This window comes from Mustela nigripes, chromosome 12 (genome assembly GCF_022355385.1).
Source record: "Mustela nigripes isolate SB6536 chromosome 12, MUSNIG.SB6536, whole genome shotgun sequence".
NCBI classification, from domain to species: Eukaryota; Metazoa; Chordata; class Mammalia; order Carnivora; family Mustelidae; genus Mustela; species Mustela nigripes.
Genome location: NC_081568.1, coordinates 83,723,094 through 83,736,296, shown reverse-complemented (window position 1 = coordinate 83,736,296; position 13,203 = coordinate 83,723,094). Strand labels below are relative to the sequence as shown.

The window sequence follows — 13,203 nt, the reverse complement described above, 5'->3', positions numbered from 1 at the left end:
AAATTGTATGATATAACATGGATGAACCTCAGGGGCATAATACTAAGTGAAATAAGCCAGTCACAAAAAGACAAACACTGGATGATTCCACTTACATCAGTATTCAGAGTAGTCAAACTCCTAGAAAGTAGGAACAATGGCTATTGGGCTAACAGGAAGAGAACTTGGGGTGTTATTATTGTTTAATGGGTATAGTTTCAGTTTTGCAAAATGAAAAGCATTTTGGAGATTAGTTCCTTAACCATGTAAATATCCTTAACACTACTGAACTATACACTTAAAAATGGTTAAGAGCATAACATTTATGTTGTGTGTCTTTTACTACAATTAAAATTTTTTTAAGTTCCGAAGCACAAGAATTATTGATTATAACTTACAGGAATACATTAGAATTTTATAACTGTACTGTCATTAGTGTTATTACACTAAAAACCAGGTAGTGATTCCTATCAGATTAGGGAATCCTATAATAAGGACGACTTGTATTTATATAGCATGTGACAACTTACACATCTTTTGCTGTCTTTTACATGGACTTTCTATTTTGCCAAAAGGTTAGACTCTAAAGTCAAAGCATGTGACAAGAACTGTAAATCCTTAAAAAAACAAAAATAACAACAACCCAAGAACCTTGAAAACTCTTCAGATATACAAATTTTTAATTTCCCAGTCAGCCTGTACTGGGCACTGTTCTAGGCTCTGGAGCTCAGAGGTAATCAGAAAAGTCACCAGCACAACTGCCGCATGCAGACAGTCTCTCCAAAGTGGATTCAGTCAAGTTTTCCTCCAGTGTTGGAAGATGTCCTTGTTCCTTCAGTTAAGCACACAAAGAAAGAACTGACTGTACTTTGCGGCTACGTCATACACAAAGATTTATTTTTAAATGTTAATGGCAAGATGCTAGCAATGTGAGAGCAGGCATGTGGAAACTGAGGACAAGCAGGAGAACTTTAGGTTGAAGTCCCAGCTCGTCCGGGTTTTGTGGCAGGAGCAGAAGCTCTCTCTTAAATTATTCTCTAAATCATTATCAATCTTTGTGTTTGCTAATTGTACACAAATAATTTTGAATAATTTTTATTATGTTTTATTATGCCACTGTGCATATTACATTCCTGAATATTCTTACAAAAATAGACCCTGCCAATATATTGGCACAGATATACTTACTAGTAACTAACTTACCTTGTGAAAATCAGATCTGTCCTTAACCATGTACTCTCTTGGACTGGCATAAAAATCCTTTAAAACATTCCATGTAGATTGGTCATTCTGTCTTTCTTACTTCTTTCCACTGATTTTCACATTCCCTGTGTGAGGCTATGAAAACTGAACTATTTCCCATTTCCCTAACAGACAGTATCTTTGACCCTGCAAATGCTAATGACTTGTCTTATGTTGAAATTTGAGAAAAATTAATCAGCACAATTCATATTAATCAGTACAATTTATCACTTCCTAGTAAACTCAATTGACTCTCTCTATTTTTCATTATGGCCCCCTTTTTATAGGAACAGTTCTGCAAAATAAAAGGCTATCTAGAGGAAGAACTAGACTACAGAAAACAAGCTCTCGACCAAGCATATATGGTAGGTGCAGCAAGCACTAAAGACACCCAGAGTGTTCACAGTTCTCTACTGTGGAGTAAAGCATCCTGGTTCACTTGTCACGCCAAGTGGATAGACCATGACGTGAAGCTCATTCATTCAGTGGCTTCCAGTTCCAGTTTTAGAACAAATACTTCCCTATCTCTTTCCTATTATAATACTCTTACAAAACTTAATAAGTATTTAATTATGCTTCATTAAAAAAATTAAGTGTATGTTATTATAAAATGCTTTAATGAAGGACAGATTGGGTGGTACTGTGGATTAAAGAGAAATTTTATTAAATCCAGTTGTTTGGGAGCCTAATGTAGTGATAGAATGATAGAGCTTTTAATGTCTGCTATATACATTTTCACTTTACATGTTTCTCCCAACAAGTCTGTGAAGTATTGGTAATCTGATTATTCCTATATTACATAGGAGAGAATGAAGGCTTGGAGAGTGAAAGAACTTTGCCTGACAAAGCAAGTGGGTAATACCGGTGTGGCCTTCACTACCATAATCCAGCCACAGTATGGAAGGCTCTTTGGTGAATGGGCTGGGCCTTTCTCTCTCCTACTGAACGTTGTGCTGACTGAGGAGCACATTTGCTTCATTCCCCATACCAAATTTGTAATCCATAATTGCTAATATTGAACTACAGCTTGTGTGTCTTCTAAGCCCTCACCCCACCATTAATTCACAGTTATGACTCAGGAGAAAAAGACCAAACTTGAAAGAGGAACATTTCAAGGAGTTGCTAGTAGAGGTTTTTATAATGCTTTCCTGGAAGCAGCCTGAGTCACTTTGGGGATAAGAGTGAAGCACTTAGCCCCTGCTTGTAACAAAGATGAATTAGTCTTCCCTTCCAAAATGAGTAAGAGATTCTGAGCACCACTTGATGGGGAAAGGAGAAAATGAGAGTTGATCCCTGGAGAATGAAGAAGGAAGCACTTTCCCCCTCACTTCCTACCCTTTTATCCATGCCTCCTCCACCTTTACATGATAGGGTTCCGTTGTGTGTTTGTGTGTCCCGTGACTGAGTACTCGTTCAGACAACCACATTTAATGTTAAAAAGATGAGATCTGCTTAGTCCAGCACAAGAGCTAGGAAAACACCCCTTACCGAGGCATGACCATCCACCTCTGTCAAAGTCACGGGGTAAGACTGTAGGTCTGTGCTCCTATATCTGAGGCATGTTAAAAAAATAACTAGGATAGAAGGAGCAATAAACACTTCACCTAAAACAGAGAATACTCAAGGAGGCATTTCATAGCTAAAGCAGCTGTAAATCTCAGAGTATTAAAAAAAAAAAAAAAGACCAATTTTGAAGACTCTAGGCCATTTTTAGATCATATCTCTCAATTTGTATTTTAAGATGTGGAGACTGTACAGCCATCTTCAAGTTCATAGATGTGTTGTGTGGTAGAGAGGTGGCCTTTTATGCATGAAATATATCTCCAGTTTCAAGTATTCCAACTTGGGCCACTTTTCAATGCTTATTTCTAAAAGTACAGCCACCATGATAGATGTCTAAATATCTGAAGGACTGTCAAATGAAAGGGAACAAACTTATTCTCAGCTACATTTGGGAACAAAAGGATAGACAATTCTCTTACTATAGTAAGAACTTCCTCTAAATGAAATGGACAGGATCCCAGGAAAAAGAAAAAAATTCCCCATCAGAGAACTTCACATATTGCTAACTAGATGGCTTTTAGGGAACCCTACAAAGGGAATTAGCAAAATGGTAGTCAGGCTGGACAAGCTCTGAAGTTTATCATATTGCTATGATCCTGTATGACTACGGCAATGTGTGACTCCCCCACCACCATACACACAAGCGTCTCCGTTCACCTGACACACATCAATGTTAAGTTCCAAAGTTAGACTTTTCTAATTCTGTTTGCCAGAGAATCCAGGAGCTAGAAGCTACTTTGTACAATGCTCTGCAGCAAGAAACTGTTATCAAGTTTGGTGAATTGTTAAGTGAAAAACAGCAAGAGGAGCTGAGGACAGCAGTAGAAAAGTTACGGCGGCAGATGCTGAGGAAGAGCAGAGAGTATGACTGTCAGATTCTTCAGGAGAGAATGGAGCTCTTACAGCAAGCCCATCAGGTGAGGACTGAGTGACTGCATCTGTGTAGGGTTGGTACTAAGCAAATGGGACTTAGTACTAAGCACATGGTACTGAGTATGGGTGTGGAGAAGTCCAGGAGCTATAAACTATTTTCAGAGAGGCAAATAACTATTGTTTTCCACCTAGGCTCAGAGAGAGGAAGATAGTCTTGTAAAGATTCAGTCTCAAGGAAATTGGCATTTTGGAAGCATTGCATACTGCTGCTATTTTGGGAACTATTTAGTCATGAAATACCCTTTCAGTATCCTGGAGCCTGATTAGCTCCCTTATGCAGGGAAACAAGAGTCTCCTCAGGACAGAACTAATGCCACTGTCCTGTTACTCATCCCAGTCCAGACCCTAGCCTGATCCAATTATCTGAATAGGGTAAAAGAGAACAAGGGCCTTTCCTTTATTCCCAGAACAAACAGCAACACCAACAATGTCTGGAAGCTGCTGCTTACTTACTGGCTTTTGCCATGTCAGGAACTAAACTTGCATCCTTATATTTAATCTTCATAGTAGCCCACTAAGGTAAGTATTCTTATGATCCCAATTGAAGAGATAATGATAGTGATAATAAGAGAGCTTAATTTTGCCCAAGATGACCCAGATAGCAAGCTCCAGAGCCAGCATGATCCTTCAGGTGGGCATGACTCAAAACCTAAGCATCTGACCACTGCACTACAGTGTTATACACAACCTGAATTATCTCTGATTTATGGGACTCATCGAGATCAGCAAGGCTCAAGAACACTCAATTTATAGCCAAAATTCTTAATTCCAACTCTCAGTTCATGTCTTAGCTTGACAGATGAGGACTAGGGCCCTGGTCAAAAAGCAGATTCCAAAAGAATCCCAAAATTGACAGTGGCGGGCTGTCGTGTTTGGTACTCAGAAGATGAGACAAGGAACTGATACAAAATCCAGACGGACTCTGGAAGAAGTAAGAATTGTGTGGTCTTCAGAGTTCAAGGTGAGTGGGCGAAGAGCAGGTTATTTTATGGCACCAGTAAGACCAGTTTACAGGGAACAGGACACTTAGCATACCTACTATGTAGCCAGGGGTTCTGTGAATCTTTATAGTTGGACAGACTATCCAAGGTAACAGGGGAACTCGGCAGCCATTTGTCCTGGAGATGGTCAGCGCATGCACGATTATTTCATTGGCCCTTCAGATTCCATCATAAACTTTTTTGATTTTTTTGACCCTGGAAAGAGTGTTCAAATCCTTTAATAACAGACTTCCTGGCATCATTCATTGGGGAATGAAAATGTCCTCTGCATAAATTTCTTAGGTTACAATAGCATTTAATTAATTTCGACTAATCAGTTGTGCCGTGGAGTCACAGCAGTGTTTATTTTTAAGATGTACAAATTATTATCTCAATTCGTTTATGATTAAAAGCTTATCATCTCTTTTGAGTCTTTAACCAGCTAAGGTGATTCACTCCTGAAAGACATGGTTTTGTTTGCTTTAAGTTATCAGTCTGAACGGATAGGTATGTTACATTTCTAAGCCCCACAGATTCCCATTGAAATTCTCTATCTCTCAAGCAAATGTTCACTAGAAAATGCCTTTTCTAGTTATTATTTCTTACTCTTTGTCTGTCATTGTAATCAGTAGTTTTGATTTGAGAGAATTATTCCAGAAGTTCTTGGCCAGAATTTGTCATACATCAGTGTATGATCCAGTTAAATCCGAGAGCATATTTCTAACTATTCATTGGACATTTCTCTTTGAATGTTTCACATATGAAACAGAGCTAAATATTCATTCTTATCCTTACTGCTCCCTTCTTTCCCCATCTGCCTGCCTTGTCAGTAGAATTACCATTTCCTGAAGCACTCAGGCTGGAAACCCTGGAGTCTTCTTTGTCCTTTATCTCTAATAGTTAATATAGCACTGCATCCATCTAGCATTTCTCCTGAAATGTTTTTTTTTAATATTTTATTTATTTTATTTGGCAGAGAGAGAGAGAGAGATCACAAGTAGGGAGAGAGGCAGGCAGGCAGAGAGAGAGTGGGAAGCAGGATCCCTGCCGAGCAGAGAGCCTGATGCGGGGCTCTATCTAGGACCCTGAGATCATGACCTGAGCCAAAGGCAGAGGCTTAACCCACTGAGCCACCCAGGTGCCCCTCTCCTGAAGTGTTTTTGAAGCTATTGTATTTTGTCCATACTTTTAACCCAAGGCATATAAAGGACCTTTCAATACTGCAGCAGGCCCAGCTTCAGCCAGATGTCCTCTGATGTAACCCGATTCCATCATCTATGCATTTGTTCAGTCGGATGTTTAAAAGTGCACTTCCTAGACTTTGAACACCATGCCAGACATAGAGAGTTTGCATGGACCCTGCCTTTACAAAGCTGAGGACCTACTGATGGAGTCACAGGAGACTAATTCAAAGAAAAATAACTATAATTGATGTCTCTTGACAAGGGGCATAAAAAACCATATGTGGTGTGCCTTGGGGACCCAGTTGTGGGGAAGACTTCCAGCTCTCCTCTCCTTAGTTCATCATGCATTTCACTGCAGATTCTTTCACCTTTTCTGATGGTACATTCTTCCTCAGAAGCCTCCATGATCCCAGTTTCCAGTTGAATCTGGTCCTATGCAGATCTTTCCATGTCCTTCATTAGCTAGCTTACCCCTTCCCTGAAAATCTGATCTGAGATAATCTGCAGAGTGTACCTCCCTCTCTACTCATGCAGACCTCTTCCTGGTACTATTTGGGCCATGACTCCCACCTCCAAGCCTTTGTTTGCCTGGTCACTCCTAAAATGCCCTTCCATGTCTGCTTAATTTATCTAAATGTTCTCATTTTTTCCAGTCCCAGTTTAGGATCTGTTTCCCTTAGGATGTTCTCCCTGATAATAATGGACTGCATACTACTAAAAAAAAAAAAAAAACTATCCTGTGTACCCTGTTACACACTCTTTCACAACCATATTGAGGGCCTGCTTGTGCCAGAGACTAGGAACGTGACAGTGGACAAAGACATAAAGATCACTGTTCTCATCTATCTATCCTACAGATGAAGGGAGTTAAAACAACAACACAAAAAACAATGACCAAGACAATTTAGAGAGTGTCTGTGAGTGCTGTGGAGAAAAAAATTGGGAGTAAAGGATTCGCCACTTTAGATTGGCTAGTCAGACCAGGCCTCTCTAAAGATGTCTAAAATCCAGGGACCAGCCACACAAAGATCTTGGCAAAGTGTCCCTGAAGATAGGGACAACAGAGTCTAAGTCTTTATTGTGGGAACATTTGGAATATTCGAGGAACAGAGAGAAGGCCATAAAAATGGAGCAGAGAGAGCCAAGAGGGTGGTCATGAGGTGAAGTTGGAGTGGTAAGTCAAGGCTAAATCATGTTGGACCTTAAAAGAGTTGGGCTTATATTCTGAGTGTAGCTTAGCTACATCTCCCTTATTCTTTTTTTTTTTTTTTAAGATTTTATTTATTTGTTTATTTTTAAAAGATTTTTATTTATTTATTTGACAGAGAGAGATCACAAGTAGGCAGAGAGGCAGGCAGAGAGAGAGGAAGGGAAGCAGGTTCCCTGCTGAGCAGAAAGCCCAACGCGGGGCCCGATCCCAAGACCCTGAGATCATGACCCGAGCTGAAGGCAGAGGCTTTAACCCACTGAGCCACCCAGGCGCCCCTAAAGATTTTATTTATTTCAGACAGAGATCACAAGTAGGCAGAGAGGCAGGCAGAGAGAGGAGGAAGCAGGCTCCCTGCTGAGCAGAAAGCCCAATGCAGGGCTTGATCCCAGGACCCTGGGATCATGACCTGAGCCGAAGGCAGAGGCTTTAACCCACTGAGCCACCCAGGCACCCCGACATCTCCCTTATTCTTATTCCTCTTCCTCTCCCCCTTAAACTCAGGGACTACCCTGATGATTTCATATGTCAGGAATCCACACAGCTGCTGTAGATGGATGTACTAAATTAGAAACAGGAAGGGCTGGCAGTGAGCTGTCACGCCAGTGCTGATGCCAGTAACAGTGATTTGGTGGACTTATTAGCAATACAGAAAAGATAGGTAGAAAAGGGATCTGATTTGGACCTGACAGGGTTCCTTCTTGGATTAGATGGCAAGCGGTTGGGAAGGAAAAGGAAATAGAGCATGCAACACACATTATCAGAAATAACTCATGTCATCAACATGTAGAGACAGCTTCTTTGTACTCAACAGTGTCCTGGTTACTAGAGATTGGTGATGAAGTTAACCATGGTTTTGCCATCATTTATCTTTTCTACTTGAGCTGGTTTTCCCTGTGTTTCCAACTTCGTCTCCCCATCTGATTGGAATGCTTCTTTGAAATCAAGAACTCACTGGTATCTGGACTCTCCATTACATCTAGCAAAGTCCTGTCCTATGTAGGAAGTTGCCCAACAAGCATACATTTGATGGCTGAAGAGACACTGCAGTGGGTGCCTGGGTGGCTCAGTTGGTTAAGCAACTGCCTTCAGCTCAGGTCACAGTCCCAGAGTCCCAGGATCAAGTCCCGCATCCAGCTCCCAGCTCCATGGAGGGGTCTGCTTATCCCTCTGACCTTCTTGCCTATCATGCTCTCTCTCACTGTCTCTCTCTGAAATAAACAAATAAAATCTTAAAAAAAAAAAAAAAAGACACTGCAGTAATCTCACAGGCCCATGATTTTATTGATAGAATACTGCCTCCACATCCAGTAGACATATCAAGGAATTATGTGCAAACTCAAGGTGGAAATGTCTAGCAAATGTATTGTTTTATTGAGTAGCTTTGGTGCCTGGAAATACATACAAGCGCACACATCACTCTCATGTACCCACACTATTAGCATCCAGGCCCCTTCCTTTACCCAGCATTCATTTATCCTCTAATTTCAAGGTCAGCCTTGATAATCTCTCTGATCAAAACTTCTCATCCACTCCTGCATGCACCTTAACCCCTTCCCTTTAAACCAGACTCCTCAGTCTCTTCAGTCCCTGCATTTGGTAACATAACTATGGTAGGGGGCTGTCCTATGTATCATCCTGGGCTCTGCCCCTCATCCCAGATGTGATTAGTGACCACATGTGATTCCAAAATGTCCAGTCAGACAGTGATGATGGTCACACCACTTTGTGAAATTCTAAAACCACTGAATCTTATACTTCAAATTAAATTAACTAACTTTAAAAAATGTCCAGACATTGCCAAATATCCCCTGAGGGGCAGAGTCATCCTCAATTGAGAACCACTGTTTCAAAGAAAAGGGAGATAGGATTTCCAAGTTCAAGTATTCTTTGTTCTAGCTTTCCCTTTTTCTCCCCACACTGCATTATAAAAACCTCTCTTTCTATATTATCACCGCATTTAGTTTCCACTGTTTTCTTCTCAGACTCCAATTCCCCATTTTCTGATTATTTCCAAAAGAGGCATTAAAATAACAAGCTGACACTGTATACCCATGTGCTGTAAACCTAAAAGGCCTTTGGATTGCCAGATCGAAATTGGAAGACTATTTTTCACTTGCAAATAATTGTCTATGTAATCTTGGTTTCAAATCTGTGTTATTTAAATCACTGGAATTTTATCATGTAGTTGACAGGTAAGTTCACAGACAGTTCCGGACTAACATTTTTGTCTTTAGGATTACTTGTGCTATTTTTACTATGTTTAGTTTTCCCCTAATTTAATCACTTCCCTCTTTGGAATTTTTAGTGAATTATAATCTCTACTTGGTTTTATGAGAATTGGCAAATCCTGTTTTGTAATGAAATTCCACCCTGAAGCAGAGTTGAAATAAGGTTGGAAAGAAAGGGTAGTAGCAAAAAACAATGGGATTGTTTGCATATGTTTGTTCACCTTCAGCCATTTTTAACTGTAGTAATAAACAACCAAAAATCCCAATCCAAATGACCATGACAAAGTTAGTTTCTTGCTCACTAGTTCTGGGACATACTGCTATCTCTATGAGGAAGTGGCCTTCCAGCTCCTCACTCCTACACACATGCCACCTGCCAAACAGGTCTCATGGTCAAGCCCAAGAGCAGTGGGATGTGAACCACCCGTGCCTCAGAGGGATAGGGTCTGGAGGGATGCATGCAGTAGACAGGGGCAGCAAATTTTTAAATATATGTATAATATGTATAATTAGCTTTTGCACCACAAGTGTGGGTGATTTTTGAAACATCCAATCTCCTGGATTTGTGATGTTTCCAGCTGCGAGTACCAATGTTAATGTTTTCATAGCAAGTTCTGTGTTTTAGGTTGGTGAACAGTCTTCTTGTTAACTTATCTTTTTAACTTAATGCCCACTAACTCTTTGGGTTTTTTTTTCTTTCTTCAGAGAATTCGTGACTTAGAAGATAAAACAGACATCCAGAAACGACAGATAAAGGACTTAGAAGAAAAGGTATGTGTTCAGTATGAATTTCAGTCTTTACGCTTTAGATCAGAAAATAATAGGAGTTTCACTCGTTGTGTTTCATTTCTTCTTAGTTACTGTGTGTCGTGCCCAGGCAGGTGTAGTGACAGTATGACTCTCACCGCCAGGCAGGCGCCTGCATTGCAGCAAAGGTTCTGCCTTCAGCAACCTCGCCTGGACATGTTTGCCTTTTGTGTTGATTCCTGTTCTTTTCTACGCATGTTTTCTTTCCTCAGTTTCCCCTTTCTTACCTTCATTTCCTTTCTAAAACTTCATTTTGAGTTTTGTGACTCTACTTTGCTCTTTCTTTTAAAAATCTTTTTTGATAGCTTTTTGGGGAAAAAAAAAACCATTCTTGTTATTCTTCACAAAAAGCCCTTTCTTCCCAAGCTGCAGTGTCCCCTTGACAGTAAATCCAAAAACTTAGGCTGACACATGGTTATTATGCCCTCATGTCACTTCCCCCAATGGCCAGAAAGAGTCCTCCAAGTCAACCAGCACTTTCAGGGGTAATGCATAGTAGTTCCTAAAGAGGGCATTGCAGAATGTGCATAGCCGGAGAAGGGAGAGGGTTCATATGGGTGCCAAGCAAGCTGCAGTGAGGTAAACAGTCTCACACAACAAAGAATGCTCCCACCCATGATGCCTGGAGCACCAGTGCTAGGAACACAGCAAGGAGGGCAAGAGGCTTTCTCTAGAATTCCAGTCTGAATTCCTGTGTTGCAAAAGAATACAGCAATTTTCTAGCATCTCCTGTGGGCACCCAAGAAGAAAAAAAAAAACATCTATAGGATTTTATTCATCCAGGTTGCTTCTTTAATTCTCCCTAAATGTGAGGTCATAGGGAATCAGTAAGGGCCAGTAGCCAGACCATAAGCACCTGGATTCTTATGTAGGCTTTCCATATCTATTTGACCTTAGTATGTGACTTAGACTTGTGTCTAAGCCTTACCGATAAAATAAGGGATGATAAAGCTTGCCCTCACCTTTTCTCCTGGGTTCCATGAAGAACCATTGAAGTTACTTATGTGAAAATGACAAAACTCTGAAAGTGCTTGATTAAGAAGTATAATTTTATAAATTTCCAAACATAAAGTATACATCCTCTGCAAAATTTTAAATTTGAATGGTTCTCATTTCCAGAATGTGCTATTTAGCACTGTAAGACTGAATGAGGCAAAGGTAGAGTGTCGCAAACTGAGTCTGACTTCCCAGGGTTTGGCAGGGAGACCCACAAGAGGCAAGGGGTTGTTCCCAGCTTCCCTGCTTGTCAGACCACATGCCTGTTGTTCTTCATTTTCTACATTTTTGAAGCTCCTGGTTTTAGTCATTTTCTGTGCTGACTGAAGGAGGAAGTCAGAATTAAAACCAGAAACTTTAGTTTGGTTCAGTCCCCATTCATCTAAGGAAAAACAAATTGTAAGTTGGGGGGGTAGATTTTTAATATATCTATTAATATCACTCCCATAGACATTTTCTTAATAAATTTCATGGAAATTTTAGGAGGCAAGATATTAAGATTATGTTCCCTGTCAGAATTTCCTGAATATGTCGTGTCACATATCTGAACTTCTTAACCATTTATGGTAATGGGGTAATGTACATGATGGCAAACGAGGATTCTTCAGCTATCAAAGCGGTATATTCCACATATAATAGTAAATTAAGCCACTTCAAAACAATCTGGTTGGTTTCTGACTGGAGCTTTGAATGAGAGATGAGGGTTGTGACACACCTTCTATTCCCTTTGCCTCCATTCTCATACATACACGCCTAGAGAAAATGCGAAAGATCACTTACCAGAAATACTCTCTTTATTTTCCTTGGGATACTTGAACACCTCCTGAGGGGACCTGAGATATCCCATCTTTGTCCCTAACTTCCATGGACGCAGCATACGTCACTTGATAACTACAGACAGCAGAACTGCCTCAGCTGTGCAGCTTTACCTCCTCCCGAGCACTCCCCAGGTCATTGGCTTCACTGACTCCCATGCAGAGTTACTCTGTGAGATGGGCACAGTAGATACCGGGATCCCCTTTTATGCAGACAGTACAACAGCCCAGAGAGATAAACAACTTGCCTAGAATCATATAACCAGTCCATGGCAAATCAAGTCCGGAGGTTAGGGTGTCTGACTCTAGGTGCTACACTTGGCTCACCACACTGCCTGGACAAAGAATCTCATGGCCAATGAGGTGATGGGTATCACCTGATGCCCTGAGAGGTAGCGCCGGTGTCTGAGCTCCTCAGAGGAGTAGTGGAAGCCTCCCATTCCCTACATCTTCTCCTGCTATGGGTGTCATTTTACCACTCTCCATCTTCAAGGACTGAAAAAGAAGGACAGAGTTTCTGCTTCCCAGACTAATTAAAAGTCACCAATACGTGGCTCCTGGCACCATATTTATAATTTGACCATACAATTTTGCTACAGTGAAGCAAGAGTCCTATAAACAAGGGCATTACAAGACACATGTGGATAATGTGCTCAACATGAGAAAACCATAGACAACCCTTATTCAAAGATGTCGTGGGCAACAGAATGCTCCTGAATCATGACAACAAGGTTAAAGACAGACTCTGTAAGAGTAATCACCAAGGAAATTGATATTTGAAGAAGGAAAAAAAAAAATCTGACTTGTGACCTTTAATAATTAGTAGGCAGTTGGTTATGTTCCATTGCTACATAAGCATGTCTGTCCCCCCAAGTATCTGCTTCTTTTTGAAGGTTCTCAGAGAAGAGAGACAAATCAGACTCCATTTAACTTCTGAGTCAAGAAGGAGAGAACTATCTGAGAAGCACAGAGGTTCGAACAGTATCATGCATTCATTTTCCAAAGTGTCCTCTGATGTGCAAGCCCGTTTTATACTATAGATCCTCACTCCTCCAGGGCACACCCAGGTTATGCCTGCTGCCCTGGTGTAATTACTAATAGTGTCCCCATTTCTACCTCAGAAGTATCCCATGGTAGATGATTTATCATATCTTTACCTTACATATTAATATTCTTCCTGCTCTGCCTTACCCTGAAACCTGTCACATTAACCAAACAGTGATAGCCTTAAGAATAAATGTATGCTCTGATCATATTTTTGTATTT

At 40.6% G+C, this 13,203-nt stretch overlaps 1 protein-coding gene across 9 annotated transcripts in view; it reads left to right on the top strand.

Annotated features, from left to right (window-relative positions):
• JAKMIP2 (janus kinase and microtubule interacting protein 2) overlaps positions 1 to 13,203 on the top strand; it is a 173,003-nt gene that overhangs the window by 144,992 nt on the left and 14,808 nt on the right. For 5 of the 9 annotated variants that reach the window (XM_059417864.1, XM_059417862.1, XM_059417870.1 and 2 more), the window contains 4 exons: positions 1,509 to 1,586; positions 3,498 to 3,701; positions 10,025 to 10,090; positions 12,831 to 12,909. In XM_059417864.1, the coding sequence (XP_059273847.1) occupies positions 1,509 to 1,586; positions 3,498 to 3,701; positions 10,025 to 10,090; positions 12,831 to 12,909 (427 nt within the window). The remainder of the gene's footprint in view (positions 1 to 1,508; positions 1,587 to 3,497; positions 3,702 to 10,024; positions 10,091 to 12,830; positions 12,910 to 13,203) is intronic. The other 4 variants (XM_059417871.1, XM_059417868.1, XM_059417866.1 and 1 more) reach the window with 1 other exon arrangement.